The sequence below is a fragment of the Neofelis nebulosa genome, chromosome 18 (genome assembly GCF_028018385.1).
Source record: "Neofelis nebulosa isolate mNeoNeb1 chromosome 18, mNeoNeb1.pri, whole genome shotgun sequence".
NCBI classification, from domain to species: Eukaryota; Metazoa; Chordata; class Mammalia; order Carnivora; family Felidae; genus Neofelis; species Neofelis nebulosa.
This window is the reverse complement of record NC_080799.1, coordinates 25,336,479-25,356,282: the sequence shown is the minus strand read 5'-3', so window position 1 is coordinate 25,356,282 and position 19,804 is coordinate 25,336,479. Positions and strand designations below refer to the sequence as shown.

At 51.4% G+C, this 19,804-nt stretch overlaps 1 protein-coding gene across 2 annotated transcripts in view; it reads right to left on the bottom strand.

Annotated features, from left to right (window-relative positions):
- Positions 1 to 13,692, bottom strand: part of ARHGAP17 (Rho GTPase activating protein 17) — a 160,699-nt gene extending 147,007 nt beyond the window's left edge. The window contains exon 1 of one of the 2 annotated variants that reach the window (XM_058710337.1): positions 13,580 to 13,692. In XM_058710337.1, the coding sequence (XP_058566320.1) occupies positions 13,580 to 13,611 (32 nt within the window). In that variant the 5' untranslated portion in view covers positions 13,612 to 13,692. The remainder of the gene's footprint in view (positions 1 to 13,579) is intronic. The other variant, XM_058710339.1, reaches the window with a different exon arrangement.
- Between the last annotated feature and the right edge of the window lie 6,112 nt (positions 13,693 to 19,804).

The following is a 19,804-nucleotide window of genomic DNA, read 5'->3' as shown; positions in this document are numbered from 1 at the left end:
ACAGGGCCTCCGAGAGGAGGGGGCTGTCGTCACCACCATCACAGCTAACTAACGTTTACTGAGCTCATACTATGTGCTTGGCACTGGTCCAGGTGCTTCGTAAGAGTTAATCCCCTTGACATTGGCGGTAACATCCAGGGGGTAAGTATCGTTACCTCCACGTTAGGTAGGAGGAAACGGAGGCACTGAAAAGTGATGTGACCTGCTCCAGGTTTCACGAGAGGGCGCTGAGTCTGGGCAGTTTTGCTCCCGAGATCCCTCTCTTCGCCTCTGTGTTCCGAGTGCTTTGCGTGTGTGGATTCACTGAATCCTCAAGATAACTAAGCCATCGATGCTATCACCATACCCATTCTGGAGATGAGAAACCTAGACGCAGAGATGATGATAACTTACCAAAGGTTAGAAGTGATGGGAGGGCATCTGATGCAGGCCTGAGAGAGCAGGAAGGTTTTCTGAAACTGGTGATGGCTCTTGAGACCTACTCCGTGAGCTGGATTTAGAAGCTTGGGTGCTGAGGAAGGGTACGTGAAGGCAGTGAGGACGGAGGTGGGAAAGAGAGCGCGGGAAGAACACACCCAAGGCGATGACGGGGGTGGGAGAACCCCGGGCCCCGGAACCCCTCTTAAGGCTTGGGTGTGTGGGGCCTGCTGGAGTCTGAGGGGGAGCGGGAGGTCATGGCCGCCCACCACTGAAGGAGGGCAAGGGACAGCTGACGACACCCCCGACCCTGGGACCATCCGAGGCTCAGACAGGCAGAGCCTGCTGAAGAGCGCTGGGAACGACCGAGAGGAGGAGCGGTCCCTGCCGGCCTCTGCACCTCAAAATGAGTATCGGGCACTGGTCCACTACCGTAGGGAGGGCACGAGAGCTGAGGAGAGTTCTAGCTCTCCTGAGGCAGCACACAGGTCCTACTCAGTTTGGGGGTAAGGCGGGACGACTGAGATAAACAAGAGCTGCCAAAGGAGACATTTTCATCCGACCCTCAAATAAGCGGAAGCCTGTGGCGAACTGAATGCGCCCAGAGCCGCAGCAAAGCCCAGACTCCTGCAACAACAGACCAGCAGAGCTGAGTGCCTGCGCGACCAGCCTGACACCAGAGGTGTGGCACTCTCAGTGTCTACACGTGGCTGGCATCCTGTCAAAACTCACCACAGGAGAAAAATAGAAACTAGGCGTTCTCAGGACACACAGTCAACGGAACTAGATCCAAAGACGGCCGAGATGTTGGAATTATTTTGCAGGAACTTAATTACAGTAAGTACCTTAAAGCATCTAGTGAAAAAGGCGGACCGAATGAATGAGTAGATGAGGGGTTTCATCGGAGGTTTGGAAGTTGAAAGAAATTATCCAAACGAGGGGCACCCGGGCGTCTCAAGCCAGTTAAGTGTCTGACTTTGGCTCAGGTCATGATCTCACAGTTTGTGGCTTTGAGCCCCGCATCGGGCTCTGTGCTGACAGCTCGGAGCCTGAAGCCCGCTTTGGATTCTGTGTTTCCCTCTGTCTCTCTGTCTCTGTCTCTGTCTCTGTCTCTCTCTGCCGCTTCCCCACTCATGCTCTCTCTCGAAAATAAAAACATGAAAAAAATTTTTTTAAATGATCCACATGAAAATACAGAGAGGAAGAAAATTGGAACAATATCCAACAACAGTGGGGCAGAGAACTACTCAATACACAATGGCTGGGAAGTATCCAAATTTAATGAACAATACCAATCCACTTATTCAGAACTCCAAGAACTCCAAGCAGGATAAACACAGAGAACAACACACCTAAAAGGATCAAGGTTGAAGTGTTGAGAAAGAGAAAGAGAAAATCTTGAAGGCAGACAGAAAAAAAAAAAAAAAAAAAAAAAGAGGCACTTAACGTGGAGGGGAGCGACACAGGAATGACGAGGAATGACGGCTGACTCATCATCAGAAACACTAGGACCAAGGGACAATAGAGTGGCATTTTAAAGTGCTAAAGGAAGAAAAAAAGAAACAAACCAGTCAACCTGCAATTGCACACCAAATGCCAATATTTCAAAGATGAAGACAAAACTAGTAACGTTTTTGTAAGTAATCTCTACACCCGATGTGGGGCTCGAACTCACGACCCCAAGATCAAGAGTCGTGTGCTCTGCCAACTGAGCCAGCCAGGCAACCCTAAAATAATGACATTTATCAAAGAGACAAAGGTTAAAGAGATCTCATCTCCTGAAGACCTCACCACGGCACGGTTGTGCGGAGGGGAGGGAGAGGGAGGCGGAGAAGGAAAGAATCTAGGCATCTGCCATCTATACCGGACCAGTCTGGGTGGGGACAGCTCTTAGGGAAGGATGATGCCAGCACTGACTCGTCACGGCTGTCTGCAGTCCCGGTCAAAGGAGGGCTGTGAGACTGCACCCGGGCACCCTGGGAAAGAGAACCAGACAGACTGACAGTGACGACGGAAAGATGTACCAAACCGTCCAACTACGGATATTTTTTTTCCCCCAGGCTAAATGTTATTCTTGATGTCACGCCTTAAGCTTCACTCTGCGGGCACATCAGGCATAAGAAGTGTTTGTTAGAGATTTATCTACTTTCTAGTAAAGTATGAGGATAGTTTAGCATAAAGAGAAGACTGCCAACTTTCAGCTTGCAGCTTTAATTTCTTAGGTCTCTGACATCTTGGGAGATTAAGGAAAAGTTCTGGTTGCAAGTAGGCTTGGCAATTTACGGTTCACTATTTCCCAGCCTTGGCACTTTTGACATTTTGGTCTAAATAATTCCTTCCTGTGGGCTGTCCAGAACACTGTAGAATGTTAACAGCATCCCCGGCCCTTACACGCTTAAAAGCCAGTGGCAACATGTCCCCCTCTCCCCAGCAGGGACAAGCAAAACCATCTGGAGACACTGCCAGATCAGGGGGTGAGGAGAACGGCAAAACTGCTTCCGGTTAAGAACCACTGGGATTAAAAAAAAAAAAAATCTTTAGGGCTGCCAGGAAGGCTAAAAGACAGCAGTCTTTTCGTGTGAACGTCAACGTGACTTCGTCACATTAATAGGACGGGAGGCTTGCAGGAAGAGGAGGGACGCTCCTCTGACTGTGTAATGGCCTGTTTTATGAGTGCTATTCCTGACGATGTACTTTTGGGGGAGTCCTATATCCTGAGAAATCAAAGAACACAGAAACTTGCTTCACTGCTTTTCCAAAGACCGTTTCTTTCCTTAGTGTCCTAAGACTTTTTATGAACTGGTGACAGATTTTTTAATTGCCAAAAACTCTGTACCTTTTTCTCAGTAGCTTGTTTTTTTTTTTGTTTTTTTTTTTTAATGGATGTACTAGCCTTTCTGAGGATTTTCTTACATCCTATTGTCCTGCCTTGGACAATGAGCAAACAAATAAAACAGCCCCAGAGCTGCTTCTTAATCAGTCATCTGGGACTTTTTCTGAATGGCTTTTAGTACCATCTTTTCTAATTCCCAGATTTTTTTTTTTTTAATACCTAACGTTTCAGTGGACTGTAATGAGAGAGAAGAAATACACACGTATTTACCCGGTCACCTGAAACGAAAATGTCTCCGATAATGTCTTAAGTTCACGAGAGAATTTTCCTACCCTGGATAATTTCAGGAACCTACTGGTGGAGACAAGCTGTTGTGCTATAACATATTACTATGGTAGTTGTGCTCCTAAGGATTTATGAAAAATCCCCAATTATACGATCAACGCCTACAAAGGCAGGAGGGAAAACAGAATGAAGCATGTTCAACTGGCACAGGAAATTCAATAGCATTACTGGGCAAAGCGTTCCATTCCATCTGGATATCACTTGATCAGGCGCTGGTCTTTTCTCATCACACTCTTAGCAGCATGAACATCCCACACAAGTATACCTCCTTTGCCACCCACAACCCAGAAGAACAGAAAAATACTCATGAAAGTGTGAGTTCAGAAGGTGCTGGCCCCTTGTGGGCGGGTGAGGTGGCTAAGACTGACAGCCCAGAGCACATCTGCTGCGGGTCAAAGCCCCGTCCACCACCTAAAAGCCGTGTGAGTATGAACGGGTTACTTCATGTCTCTGTGCCCCTGTTTCCTCGTCAGAAAAGTGGAGATATTAAGAATTTCCAACTTCCAGAACTGAGTGGATTAAAAGAGATGATATACGCAACGAGCTAATTCCTAGAAAGCTCAAAATGTGGTTTTTGTTGTGATGATGTAAGTGGCTGAGAGTGTAGACTCTGCAGATAGACTTGCTGGTCTGTGACCTGGGACAACTTAACTGAAGCTCTCTGGGCCTCTGTTTTCTCACCTGTAAAAGGGGATAATACAACACTGATTTTGGTATTAAATGAGTCAACACAAAACTAGCACTTGGGAAAAGGCCTGGCAGATGGTAAGCACCCAAACACACGTAAGCTAGCAGTGTTACAATCATTTTCTTTGGAAGGATCTTTCTGGCAACAGTGTGGAAGGTGCGTGGAGGGCTGGGGAGGGAAGACACACCGGTGCGCAGGGAAACTGAGGACTTGAGAATGAAGAGACCGGAGGGAGAATGGGAGATCCAAGTGAGAATAAGGAGCACCCCACCCCACCCCCCCGCCGCCCAAAAGCAGTGGATAAGGAGGGGAGGCGACAGAGAGCTATTACAAACATACAACACGCAGGCGCGAAGAAGCCCCAGATGAACGAGCCTGGCTGTGGCTCTGCGCAACAGGTGAAGGAAAGAGGCCGGCTGGACAGACGGCTGGAAAGGATGTGAAAGACACCCTCTGTGACTGACTGAGGTCAGAGAAGGAAAGAGACCCAGCAAAGCACAGAAGGGGACTGTTCAGGAAAAGAATCCAGAAAGACAAGAGACTGGAGGATGAGGTGGACGATTTGGGTTCCAATTTTAGAAGTGGTTCTTAAAACGCCAAGGCAGATTTCTTTCTGGAAAGGAATGCCAGTTTACATTCCCACCTGTGTATGGCTGTGTGACGGCCTTTGTCAGTTCTCCCAAGACAGCAACATATCATCATTTTGAGCTGTGCCAGTTTAGTAAGTGAAAAATGCAGTCTCAGAGCTTTGGGTTTCTTCGGTTAGTTATAATTTTGAAATGAGTCTTATATACTTACTGGTCATCTGTATTTCATCTGTGAGCATTCTGTTCATGGTATTTGCTCACTATAGTGTGCTTTTTTGCGAGAGAGCGAGAGAAAGGTTAGTGTAGGAGAGGGGCAGAGGGAAAGAGATAGAGAGCAGGAGGGAGGGAGGGACTGAGGGAGGGAGGGAGGGAGGAAGAGAGAGAGAGGGGGGAGGGGGGGGAGAGAGAGAGAGAGAGAGAGAGAGAGAGAGAGAGAGAGAGAATCTTAAGCAGGTTCCATGCTCAGTGTGGGGCCCAACATGGGACTTGATCCCATGACCTTGGGATCATGACCTGAGGTGAAATCAAGAGTCAGACGCTCGACCAACTGAGCCACCCGGGTGCCCCTGTCGTGCACTTCTTTCAACTGATCGATAACACAGCTTTATACATTGAAGATATTAATGCTCCGTGGTGGCTGCTCCTGTTTCCAACTAGTCATTGGCCATAATTTTAATTATGAGATAGGCAGACAGAAGTTTAATTCTTGTGTGCTTAAGTTCACAATGGTGGTTTTATTTGCGTGGTTATCTTTTATTGTTCATTCTCTGTACTTTTATGCCAGAGCATGAAGAACTTTCCATCTTTTCCTCCATTCTGTGGTTCTGGGTTTTCACTTGAAACTCTTCATCCGTTTGGAATCGACTTTGGCCCCTAATGGTGAGGTAAAATCTAACCCGCCTGCTTTTTCCAGTGCTAACCTGTTGTTTCGTACTGTTTCCTCCCTGTCTTCTGACGCCTCCTTACCTCATGGCGCCTTCTTAAATCTCCCAGGGCCGGTTCCCAGGTGGTAGCAGGAGCCCCGTCTCACCAGCGTGGGAGCGCAGCCGGGAGGCTCGGGCGGCCAAGGTCAGACAGAGAGCTGGGGGACCACACGGACTCAAGTCCAGTTACTCTTTACTAGACTCCAGCTGCCCCACAGGAGTCTTCGTTTTCTTAAGCCCTCACCTAAAAGCTTTGAAAACATTATGGAACGGACTGACTATCAAAAGAAGCAGATTATTCAGGGAAAGGAATTTCATGGGATCGCCAGATCTCATCATGGAGAATATCCCATCTCAGCTTTTCTGGGCAAGGCTCTCACAGACGTCAAGTGTGTGTTCTGGAGAACAGCGGAACACCACCCACCTACACGGGAGGTAGACACCTGTAAACGGCGCTTCTCCACAGATGTGTTTCTAGCGTGGGAGCCGTGACTACACATCTCTCCAGGAGCTAGCCCGGGGTTCTTGGCCACGGGCTTGAAGAGGTCTGTGGAGTCCGCGAAATTCTCTGCCAATTTGTGTGTGTGGATGATTTTGGGGGGGGGGGGGGGAAGAGGCCGTCAGAACCTCCCTGTAACATCTACAGGGAGCAAGGTTTCTATTCCTAAAGACTGTTCTAAGAGTCAAAGGCTGCAGTTAAGTCCACTGCCCTGTGACCTGCTGATCACTTCTTTAGAAGTTATGTTAACATATATTGCCGGGGCGCCGGGGTGGCTCAGTCAATTAAGCATCCGACGTCAGCTCCTGTCACGATCTCGCGATGTGTAGGTTTGAGTCCCGTGTTGGGCTCTGTGCTGACAGCTCAGAGCCCGGAGCCTGCTTCGGATTCTGTGTCTCCCTCTCTCTCTGCCCCTCCCCTGCTCACATTTTCTCTCTCTCTCTCAAAAATAAAAACCTTTTAAAAATTAAAACTAACGAACAAATAAAAACCTATTGCCACATAGGCTCCATTTCAAATTTCTCTTCCAGTTCCTTCCTCAGTCCAAGTGCACTGTGATTGTTTTCTCCATACGGTTAGGCTACCTCGATTCAGTATTCTGCCTTTAAGCCACACGCCTGCCAATCTTATGACTGAGCCTTGGAACAAAGGCTCAAACATCAGACACACTACAAGGTGTGTGGCTCCAAAAGCAGAGGGAAAATGCTTGTAGATTTCCACTGAGAACCACTCAGATTAGGACATTCGCACTTAAACACGACTTCACCTTACCACATTTCTGGAACGCCTAATTAGGGTGAAATCACACGCCCTTTAGACAATATTGCTAGAAACAATTATACAGCTACACATTATTTTCGAGTCTAACCAATTACATGAGGGATGAAAAAGAAATTGCTGAAAGAAAAGGAAAAGGAAAAGGAGAAATAAAAACATAGATAATACATACGTAGAAATCCAAAGAAGTAACAAAAATGATCAGCTGTGACTAATTTAGCACATCTTTATTTAGTACATAAAGATATAGACAGACATTAACATCACTCACGTTTGCCAACTGAACTAATCAGGCACTCTTCCAATGACAACAAAGCCCTCAGGAAGCACAGAAAACCTTTGTGTGTAGAAAGAGATGTGCCAGGCTCATGGGAAAGGACATCAATCCTCCCCAAAGTTTAGTTTACAGATATGCCAGGCCATCAATGCCTGGGATTTACTTATTTTTGGGTTCTCAGGACCCACCCCATAGCAGGGACCCACTAAATATATGGATTAATGTGCTCTCGACCAATCACAATCATAGCATTTTTCTAGGAACTAGAAACGATACCAAAATTCACTTCTACACAGAAATGGGAGACAGCAACTGAAAAAGGAAAGCCAAAGGAGCCCAGCTCTGCCAGATTGAGAACACATTACACACCCACAGTTATTATTAGCACAGTGTGGTGTCGGTGCGCACAAACACACCCACCCGAAGCCACGTGTCAATGAAAACAAAGTCAACAGAAAGTCGAGGCAGGTGTGAGAATTCTATGGTTCAAAAAAGAGAAGCATCTGAAACGAATGGAAAAGCGAATAATCACTGCGTCACCGACTTCAGTAAATAACATCCAGACGTAACCCGAATCACGCCAACCCCTCCCTTCTTCGCCCCTAAAGCCATGGTGCTAACTAGTTTCTCACGTCAGTCCCATGCCATTGTCCTGCTCTGGGGGCCATCACCTCTCCCTTAGGCTGCTGCCATCGCTTCCTGCTTCCTGACTCGACTTTCACTCGTGTCCCTTCCCCTTCCTCCACAGTCCTGGCTCACCTGCCACCACAGGACACCTCCTCAATCACCAGCTTGGCTTCCTCAACCTTCTGCACATATGGGCTCCCCCAATTCTACTGCAGTGGTCCTCAAACCACAATCCCCCAAAACTGGCCCGGAAGCTTTTCGAACAATGGTCCTCCACCGATGAGCACAAAGGCCGATCGATACTGCCCGTCTCTAAGAGTCGACGTCCACGGCCACAGGTGTTCGTGTGTTTTAGTCCTGCCATCTTGGGGTTGTCTGAGGAACGTTACACATCCTAGCGTGTCCAAGAAGGTAAAAGCCATGAGAGTAGTGAAAAGGTTCTAAGGGGAGATGAACAAGCATGATGCAAATTAAGGACATGAGAAGCTTCACTGTGAGAAATGATGCCTCCACAGATGTTCACAGACACATATGGGGCACATTCATTTCAACCTTAGCAGAAAAAATTAAAAATTGTCTATTTTGGGGAAAGATGGCTGTCAGTTATTATTAAGCAAAGAAAATAAGGGTACACTGGTTTTAAACCTTGTTTATTAATGTTGATTTATTTTGAGAGAAGAGAGAGAGAGAAGAGAGAGAGAGAGAGAGAGAGAGAGAGAGAGAGAGAGAGAGAATGAATCCTAAGCAGGCTTCAAGCTATCAGCGCAGAGCCTGACACGGGATGGGGCTCGAACCCATGAACCGTGGGATCATGACCTGAGCCGAAATCAAGAGCTGGTTACTTAACTATGAGCCACCTAAGTCCCCTGATTTTAGAGCTTCAAAGCTTTTAAGAACCAACTTACTCTATCTATTGGATGGAAATGCATCCAGAGGCTTGTGAATTTAAACACCACAATTGCTCTGGACTTAAGAACATATGGATCTACAAACAGCCGTTAGTTCACTACCTCATTGGAAAATAAGAGCTGGACAGACTTTTTCCACTGCTAGCAATCAGATAGCGTTGCCTTTTTCCAATTTAAAGCAAACAAACAAAACATGAAGTTAAAGGACAAGATTAGGTTAGGTTTCCCCCGAGAATTTTTCTTCTCCCTGGGAATTCTCTACCACCCATCACCCCTACCTTCCTGTTCTCAAGATTATTCAGGTGTCCCATGTCCGAGAAGGCTTCACGGACCCCTGGGCACGTCTCAGCGACCCCATGCCAGCGCCCACGCTACATCTATCCTGCACCCACCGTACCTAGTGAAGTAGAAGTACTTTCGTGTATTTCCCCAAGGTACAGACGGGCATGGGTTCAAGTGGCCAGTCCTGTCTATGCATCAAAGTATCCAGCGACCATGTGGCAGGTACCAAGCTGGTAGACTTCTAAATGTTCACACTGACAGGGAGCTGGTCACTGCTTGGAAGAATTTCTGTGCAGTTCTGAACATTTATTTTCATTTGAGTACCTGGTCACTCAGTCTACCATTTCTACTATAAACGCTTTAGGAGGCAGAAATTTAACGAACCCATTCAGAAATGATAGAAAAACTGCTAATGAAACATGAATGGAGAGATCAAGTGGACAACCAGGCCGAAGTATCTCTGATAAGGAAGACACTTAAAAAAAAGAACTGTGAGAAAGGACAGAGAGAACCATGCTGGGACCAATCAAAAGGAAGGAGTCTAGGCAAGTAATGAATAAGCTGTAATTCACAGGGAATAGCAAGACTTCAGAAACGAGTCTTGAAACCTGGAGAGCTGAGATGAACTTAATATTGCTTTCGTGTCACTGGCTACAAAGAGGCTCCTCCTATTCAAAAGCAGTTTCTTCTATAAACCACAGGGTCGGTCGGATTTTCAACAGAATCCGCTTTATTTTCTGAATCTTGTATCAAACCTGTACCTAGTCGTGAATGCGTTCCCTCAAGATTCTGTCCCTGCACTCATTACGTAATGTACCTGAGGATAAGAACGTGAACTTGTTTACCTTGTCATGTATAAATAAATCAAGATGTGGCATTCATACTTCCTAAGGCCTGCTAGAATAAGTACAACCGGCTGTATTCAAATTATCTGCTTGTAGGTCTCTCTCCCCACTCAAATTCCTAGGAATCCGTTATCTTTTTCACCCCAGCATTTGACAGGTTCTCAGCAGACAGGTGTTGAACCGAAACTGGCGATTAAAAAACAAAATTGACAACTGGCAATTAAATGACCAAATAACACATACAGAAAACTCATCAAGAAATACAAATATGAGGGGCGCCTGGGTGGCGCAGTCGGTTAAGCGTCCGACTTCAGCCAGGTCACGATCTCGCGGTCCGTGAGTTCGAGCCCCGCGTCAGGCTCTGGGCTGATGGCTCGGAGCCTGGAGCCTGTTTCCGATTCTGTGTCTCCCTCTCTCTCTCTCTGCCCCTCCCCCGTTCATGCTCTGTCTCTCTCTGTCCCAAAAATAAATAAAAAACGTTGAAAAAAAAAAATTAAAAAAAAAAAAAAAAAAAAGAAATACAAATATGGGACACATTCATTTCAACCTTAACAGAAAAAATTAAAATAGGTAGATTTTTTACAAGACAGCATCTAATGTTACCAGCCTAACGGTGAAACACGACATTCATCATATCACGCACGGTGACATACGATCCAGTGTAAATTATCTGCCGCACCGTAACTCAATGACAGCACTATCGTTTCACAGACAATTTAGCAATACTAGGACGACATAAAATGTCCTCCGAACGTCATGATGTCATCAGAAGAAAATAATTTAGAGAGGAATAGCTATGACCATTAAAATTTCGATTGGCCATGTCGGACCAAAGTGGAGGCCCAGACGTCCCACGTATGGATAAAATCCAGCTCAAGCTAGCTAAGCCGGTTGGAAGACAATTGTGAGTCCAGGTTAAAAAAAAAAAACAAAAAACAGTTCAAACCGTAAGAGACTCTTAAATACGGAGAACAAACTGAGAGTTGATGGGGGGTGGGGGGGGAGAGGAAAGCGGGTGATGGGCCTTGAGGAGAGCACCTGTTGGGATGAACACTGGGTGTTGTATGGAAACCAATTTGACAGTACATTTCATTAAAAAAAAAAAAAAAAAAGAAGAAAGAAAAAACCCCGCAAGCTTGAACTAACTAAGGCCACCGAGAGGCAGAGACCAAGTCAGAGATGGTCCAGAGGCAGAGCTGCCAGATGGCAGGGAGAGCCTGGATATAAAGAAGATGGAGGAGAAAGAGGGGGATCGCAGGTGACAGAGGAGATGCGGTTTCCGGCATTCAGTGCGCCAGGGCGGGTGTCCACAAACTCTTCCTGCAAAGGGCCAGGCGGTAAATAGCATGGGCTCCGTGGGCCATACGGTCACCGTGAGATCTGCTTGACTGTGCTGCTGCAGTGCGTGGCTGTGATCCAATAACCCTTTTTCACAAAACAGGCAGTGGGCAGGATTTGGCCTACAGGCCAGAGGTTGCTGACCCACGGCCTAAGGAATACAGGGAAAGAAGGCCAATTTGAGGATGCAGTTCATGAGCTGAATTCCAGCAGGACATTTCAATAGAGAAGTTCAAGGCAAAGATCAATCTGGAGATGAAGAGATGCCAGGACTAGAGACATAAAATTAAGGAGCACCCAGAGGGGGGGTCAGTCTTGATCAAGCATCTTGATCTTAAGCCGAGACTCTTGATCTCGGCTCAGGTCACGATCTCCCGGTTTGTGAGTTTGAGCCTCGCGTCAGGCTCCACCCTCACAGCGTGGAGCCTGCTTGGGATTCTCTTTTCCTCTCTCTCTGCCCCTTCCCTGCTTGTGTGTGCTCCCTCTGTCTCTCTCTCTCTCGCTCTCGCTCTCTCTCTCAAAATAAATAAATAAACTTAAAAAAAAAAGACATCAAGTTGAAAGTCATCAGCCGTGTGGCGGTAGGTATGGGGATAGGACCAGGGATACGGTCTGAGAGGACAGAAGATGAGGCACACCTCCCAGTCCAAATACGGGGGCGCACATGCAACGGCACTTCAGATCACTGTGGCCCTGGAAAGGCAGGGACATTATAATCTAACCCCCCTTAACTCAAACTTTTTAAAAAAGAGGGCCCTATTTTCACTTGGGGTTCTCATTCCCTTTTCCAAAATAAATAAACATTAAACTTTCAAATTCACAGAAGAGAACGAAAACTTCCCACTGGCTAGAAAATAAGCCAGTGCTCCAGTGTTTTTTTCTTTTGAAATATTTTACGCTCCAAAATTATATACTAGGGGGTATAGCTCAGGGATAGAGCATCTGACTGCAAAATTATGTGACATATACGTAAAGCACAACGAACGATGATAAAGCAAACGTCCCATCCCCATCTCAAGAAAGCGTTCACTACCAAAACACCACGGTCCAACTTTTCATTCGGTAAGAATCAGTCTCGCACCCGGAGGTCAGAGCAGGCAGCCCAAGGCCAGATAAAGCTTGCAGATATATTTTCTCTGGCCTACGTCCAGCGGTTTCTTTTCTTTTCCTTTTTCACTGCTGATACTTAAGTATCGATAAACTTCACAAAAAGATCAGCGTTCTGGAGTATCCTTAAAAGTGGGAAGATGGGTGTTCCTGCACCCACATTCCCCATGTCCACAGGTAGCTAGACTTGCCAAGAGCAAGCAAGCCTGTGCAATGAGCTAGTTTTGCTATTCCTCGCCTCTCTCTACTGCCTTACATCTACCTTCCCTTCGCTTATTAATTTTACCTGCCTGGCACTTGAGTCTGTGACCCCTAGTTACAGAACATCATTGTGGTTTCTAACTTTTTGGAGTAAGGGGGCATTACGTAGAGTAAAAGGCAAAACAACAAAACAAAAAACAAAAAACCATCTCAGACTCTCTCAATAGGAGCATTACTACTCAGTAAACCAGCTCCATAAGCCCTTATCCATCATTTTGAAATCTAAAAAACAAGGTGTTTTGGCAACTTATTTGCTAACAAAACTTGACCTGAACTAATATGAAACCATTTACAATCTTTAAGTGTTCCATTTAGCATGAAGTACCTTTATATTTTCACTCTAGAAATATTAACATATTCAACGAAGGGCTGCTGACGCACACCATGGATTATACAGTAACAGCATATGTATATTTTTACTTTTCTAAAATCTGAAAAGGGGGCGCCTGGGTGGCTCCGTTGGTTAAGCGTCCGACTTTGGCTCGGGTCATGGTCTCGCGGTCCGTGAGTTCGAGCCCCGCGACAGGCCCTTTGCTGACAGCTCAGAGCCTGGGCAGGGGGCGGGGTGGGGGGGAGGCCTGGGGAAAGCTTGGGTCCAGACCCCAGAGGACGATGCTCAGCGGGGCGGGGCAATGGGCGGCGGGGACCCGCGCGGGGGGCGTCCCGGGAGGCTGGCCCGCCCCGCTGTTCCCGGGCGCTCGGACGGTGGCTCCGAGCTGGGTGCGTGGCCCAGCCCTCCTCCCTGGCCCGCAGCGGACCCGGCGCAGAGCGGGCGGCAGGGTGGCCGGGCCGGAGCGCGGGGCCCCTACACCGACCCCCGGTCCCCGGCCCGCGCGCTCTCGGCCGCCCGGCACGGCTCACTCACCTGCCCACGGTCTGCTTGGCGAGCTGCTTCATGTGGTTCAAGGGCAGCGGCAGCGGCGGCCCGCGGGGCTCGGGCCTGGTGCGGCTACATCGCTTCCAGGCCGAGGCCGAGGCGGAGGCGGAGGCGGAGGAGGAGGCGGCGGCGGCGGCGGCGCCGGCAGCGGCTGCTGCCGCTGCTGCGCCTGATCCTCTGGCAGCGGCGGCTTCGCCTGCTGCTGCGGCTGCCCCTGCGGCTGCTGCGGCGGCGGGGGCTGCGCCCGCTGCACCTGCTGCTGCCGCTGCGGCTGCTGTTGGTGCGGCTACTGTGGCAGCGGCGGCTGCGCCTCCGGCGGCTGAGGCTCCTGCGGCTGCTACTGCGGCGGCTGAGCGGCGGCCGCGGCGGCGGCGGCGGCTGCTCCCGGGCCGGAGCTCCGCCCTCGCCGCCTGGCTGCTGCTGCGGCTACTGAGGCGGCGGCGGCGGCGCTTCCTGCGGCTGCTACTGCGGCGGCTGAGCGGCGGCCGCGGCGGCGGCTGCTCCCCGGCCGGAGCTCCGCCCTCGCCGCCTGGCTGCTGCTGCGGCTACTGAGGCGGCGGCGGCGGCGCTTCCTGCGGCTGCTACTGCGGCGGCTGAGCGGTGGCTGCCGCGGCTGCTGCTCCCGGGCCGGGGCCCCGCCCTCGCCGCCTGGCTGCTGCTGCGGTTACTGCGGCGGCGGCGGCGCTTCCTGCGGCTGCTACTGCGGCGGCTGAGCGGTGGCTGCCGCGGCTGCTGCTCCCCGGCCGGAGCTCCGCCCTCGCCGCCTGGCTGCTGCTGCGGTTACTGCGGCGGCGGCGGCGGCGCTTCCTGCGGCTGCTACTGCGGCGGCTGAGCGGTGGCTGCCGCGGCGGCTGCTCCCCGGCCGGAGCTCCGCCCTCGCCGCCTGGCTGCTGCTGCGGCTACTGAGGCGGCGGCGGCGGCGCTTCCTGCGGCTGCTACTGCGGCGGCTGAGCGGTGGCTGCCGCGGCTGCTGCTCCCGGGCCGGGGCCCCGCCCTCGCCGCCTGGCTGCTGCTGCGGTTACTGCGGCGGCGGCGGCGGCGCTTCCTGCGGCTGCTACTGCGGCGGCTGAGCGGTGGCTGCCGCGGCTGCTGCTCCCGGGCCGGGGCCCCGCCCTCGCCGCCTGGCTGCTGCTGCGGCTACTGAGGCGGCGGCGGCGGCGCTTCCTGCGGCTGCTACTGCGGCGGCTGAGCGGCGGCCGCGGCGGCGGCTGCTCCCCGGCCGGAGCTCCGCCCTCGCCGCCTGGCTGCTGCTGCGGTTACTGCGGCGGCGGCGGCGGCGCTTCCTGCGGCTGCTACTGCGGCGGCTGAGCGGTGGCTGCAGCGGCTGCTGCTCCCGGGCCGGGGCCCCGCCCTCGCCGCCTGGCTGCTGCTGCTGCGGTTACTGCGGCGGCGGCGGCGGCGCTTCCTGCGGCTGCTACTGCGGCGGCTGAGCGGTGGCTGCCGCGGCTGCTGCTCCCCGGCCGGAGCTCCGCCCTCGCCGCCTGGCTGCTGCTGCGGCTACTGAGGCGGCGGCGGCGGCGCTTCCTGCGGCTGCTACTGCGGCGGCTGAGCGGTGGCTGCCGCGGCTGCTGCTCCCGGGCCGGGGCCCCGCCCTCGCCGCCTGGCTGCTGCTGCGGTTACTGCGGCGGCGGCGGCGGCGCTTCCTGCGGCTGCTACTGCGGCGGCTGCTGCTCCCGAGCCGGGGCCCCGCCCTCGCCGCCTGGCTGCTGCTGCGGCTACTGAGGCGGCGGCGGCGGCGCTTCCTGCGGCTGCTACTGCGGCGGCTGAGCGGCGGCCGCGGCGGCGGCTGCTCCCCGGCCGGAGCTCCGCCCTCGCCGCCTGGCTGCTGCTGCGGCTACTGAGGCGGCGGCGGCGGCGCTTCCTGCGGCTGCTACTGCGGCGGCTGAGCGGTGGCTGCCGCGGCTGCTGCTCCCCGGCCGGAGCTCCGCCCTCGCCGCCTGGCTGCTGCTGCGGTTACTGCGGCGGCGGCGGCGGCGCTTCCTGCGGCTGCTACTGCGGCGGCTGAGCGGTGGCTGCCGCGGCTGCTGCTCCCCGGCCGGAGCTCCGCCCTCGCCGCCTGGCTGCTGCTGCGGTTACTGCGGCGGCGGCGGCGGCGCTTCCTGCGGCTGCTACTGCGGCGGCTGAGCGGTGGCTGCCGCGGCTGCTGCTCCCGGGCCGGGGCCCCGCCCTCGCCGCGTCACTTCCAGGGGCGCCTCCCGCCTGGGGCCGCGCGGGGCCGGGATGGCAGATGATCGCCAGGCTCGGGCGCGGCGCGCGGCCTGGCCCCCGCCGCCCCCCCAACCCGGGCTGCCCCGCCCAGCGAGCGGAGCCCCGCGTTCAGGCGCCGCCTTGGTGGGAGGGGGCAGCAGGCGCCAGTGGCGTGACCCCGCGGTCCTGGAGGCCGGGAACAGCCACACCCGGGCACGGGGCGGGGACCCGCGGGGGGGGGGGGGGCGGTAGTGGGGGGGGGGGCGATGGTGGGAGAGGAAGACGGGAGGGTTTGGGGTACCCGGGAGCTTCCGGATGCCCCCGTTAGGACTGTGGCCACGCGCGGGTGTAGACCTGTTTCTACGCTCCCAGGTGGATGGGTGCTGTCACTGTGTACATTTCATGTCAATTACAAGAAATTGTTACCTGGAAACCACAAGCTGCAGAGCCCTGTGCGCTTTGATTGGACTTCCCGGAAAGTCCAGGGCCGGTCGCATTTTCCGCCGCAGGTGCTCACAGGCACCTGGGGACCGCCAGGGATGGCCGCGGGGCAGTGGGGGGAGGGTAAGGGGTGGGAGGTCATGGGCAGGGGTCGCGCGGACCCTAGCAGCCCCGCGTGAGGTGTGGCGTTGCCTAGAAACGCCTGATTGTGATTTGATCAGTAGCCTCCCGCAGCCCTCCCTTTGGAGACACTTAGCGGGACTGTCTGACTGCGCTGGACGCTTTTTGCCGAGCGGACCAGGTCAGTTCTGTGACCCGCGGCGATGTCCTTTTCGTTTGGTGGCCTGGGCCGTTCCCTAGAGCAAGTGGGTGGCGGTGTGGCTTCCTTCACTGACCGCATCTCTGAGGTCATCAAAGATGTGCGGATGGAGGGAACCGAAAAGGTGGGAGAAGGGCCTGACTCTGACCGAAAAGAGAGTGAAGGGAGTCGGGAAACCTTAAGATGGGAGAATCAGAGACTTAAACGTCTTTGTAGTCACCTGGAAGAGAAGTATGAAGCCTCGGAGCTTCAAATAAAGCGGCAGACTCTTAGCTACCGATACGAGCTACAACAGAAAGAGGTAGAAATGAAACTTCTTAAAGTGAGACAGATAGGGCTCAAGAACCAGTTGCTGAAGCTCCAATCAGCCCTTCGATCAACCACAGCGTCCCCTTCCTTGGGTTACGGTATCAACTACTTTGCTTCAGCTTCCCCGGGGGATGACCTGGACTTTGCTGACCTCATTTGGTCACAACAAGAAATAAGCAGACTGTCAAATGAAGTTTTAAGACTGGAGGCTGAAGTTAGCCACTGGAAGCATTTTTCCCAGACTTCAGCACCGGGAGCGAATAGCCACGAGCAAAATGAAATCTACAAACTGCAGGTTACCATCAGGGAACTTGAACAGAATCGAAATGAGGCAATGGATGACCATCAACTTGAAAAGGCAGTACTGCAGAACGTCTATCAACAGACACTGGCAGAAATACGTCGCAGGTACCATCAAAAGGCAAAAGGCTATGAAAAAAGAATCAAAGAACTGGAAAATCTGTTAGAGAAGGACGACTCTGGACTCAGAGCAGCTGAGGAGTCTGTCATTGAGGATATGCAAAACACCATTCAAGTGCTACAGACTGAAAAAGTGGAGTCTACCAGGAAAATTGAAGAACTTGAGGACACCGTAAGATACATCAATAACCAATTATCTTCGGTAGAAAGTGAGAGAGACGCTTTAAGGAGAGAATGGGACCGGGTCAATGAGGAAAAGAAAGAGAGGACTGAAGAACGTGAATCGCAGCCTTCCGCGTTGAGGCCAAGTGATACAGTGACGGAAAAGGAAAGAGTTCTTTCCGAGAGTACAGCAGTGGAAGAAGCGTCTGGACCGCGGCAAGTGCTGTCCGATGCGGAAAAGGAGATGACGCCACGGTGTAGCTTAACCCAGGGTGACAATCTCATTGGAGACGATCTGAAACTTGAAGGGCGAGTCTACGTTTTAGAACAAGAAAACTCATCAGGTCAAGGACGGGAAGCGCTTCAACTGGCACTTTGGAAAGGGAGCCATGAGCAGGAAGTGATTGAAGGTACGGCTCCAGGAGGTGTGAATTTGGATTCAGAAGTAGAGCATTTCAGATGTGACTTGGGGGCCGACGGACAAAAATCCACTCAGGGTAGGACCGAGAAGGAACTCCCAACAGCAGAGCTGGGGCAGTTTGATGGACAGAAACAAACTACACGGCCCAGGGTTTTGATGAAAGGTCAGCTATCAGAACAACAAAATGAAGGCGACGGCATCAACGGCAAAGTGGAACACGATCTCAGTGACGAAAAGAGAGCTTGTCCATTTGAAGAGGAGCAAACGGACACAGCTAAAGAGTTAGATGCACAAAACGAAGAATCACCTCAGAGTCAATCGGCCGTTAATGATTTGCATCGGTCAGATCCGTCGCGAATACGTAATTTAAACATCCCGAAGGAGAACGCTGAACTCAAGGAACACATGAAACAAGAGCAGGAGGAATCTGCTAGCGCTGAGAAGGAGCCAGCACCGTCTCTTAATCAAGACTCTGACAATACTGTTGGAGATGACTCACTTAAGGGGAGGGAAACGACGGTTAGAAAGTTGCAGCAAAGCCTTTCAGAAATGGAAGAGCTGAATGGCAATTTAAAGAAAGCTGCTTGCAACCTCACGGTGGAAAATGGAAAGTTGGTTTTGGAGCTTGAAGACGTAAGACGTCGGCTGGAAGAAACTACTGTCTGTAACCGTAAGAATTCTCTGGAAAAAAAGTCTATTACGCGGGCCTTGAAAATAGAAAAAGGACAGTTAATAGTAAAATTGTGCCGGGCTGAAAAGAAGCTGTTGGAGAAAACAGCCAGGTATGAGCAAGCTATTCAAGAACTGACCGACACGTATAACTTGTCTAAGTCGTCCTCCCAGTTAGAGCAGGAGTGTTTAATTCAACGCAGTCAAGAGAAAGACGATGAAATACTACAACTCAAAAAGAGTGTTGAGCAGATGGATGCCGACCATAGAGAAACTAAGGAAATGCTCTCCTCTGCTCTGGAGGAGCATAAGCGATTGACACGACTTATTCAAGACAAAGAAATCTGTATCGAAAAACTTGAAAGAAGGCCAGAGCTCCAGGAGCTATTAGAGAAGTACGTCCAAGTCTTAAGAGAAAACGAAATTTTACAGCAAACCGTGGAGGAGCAAGACGTTCGTCTTGCATCCACGAGAGAAGAGAATGAATTTCTGCAAGACGAACTGGAGTGTCTGCGAGAAGACGGCCAAACTGTACCTGTGGTCGACCCGCAAACGCAAGACCGTATCATGGAACTGGAATGCGAGGTGTATGAGCTGAATGCAGAAAGAGTTCGTCTGGAAGACGAAATCAAACAACAACAAAACATCATTGAGGATCAACGCCAGGGTAAGCTGCAATGGCTTTGTGCTTTACAAGACCAGAAACGGAAGACAGATGATCTCACGCGCCAGCATGAGCAAATGAACGTTAAACACGCTCAGCTCCTTTCAGCGAAAGATGAGGAGATTAAGATTTTGCAGGACACGATAGAGGAAATGAAAACCCAGATCCTTCAAGAACCCAGCACATTCCTACAACACATTCTGACGTTTTTCAAGTAACAACGATTCAGCATCTTCCTGTAGAAACACGGAAGTGAAAAGCATGATTCATCTAAAGCTGAAACTGAAAGATTAAGTAAAAGGAACAAAAGGACAAGAATTGGAGATTAAAAATTAAAAAAAAAAAAACCATAAAAAAAAAAAGAATTGGAGAATAAACTCCTCACTGAAAAGAACATCTGATTAACTGAACAGATTGATCGATCACCCATCCAAAGATGAGACCGGTAAACTCACTCAGATTATCCGGCAAAAAGATTTGGAGACAGAGGACCGCCCCAGCAGGACATCTGTGGCTTCCTACAACCAGAATGTGGCAAACCTTCAGCAGCAGTTGCAAGGTATGCTTTGGAAAGAGAACAAGTATTAGCTGCCTTCCAGGAGAACTAGGGAAAACGGCAAT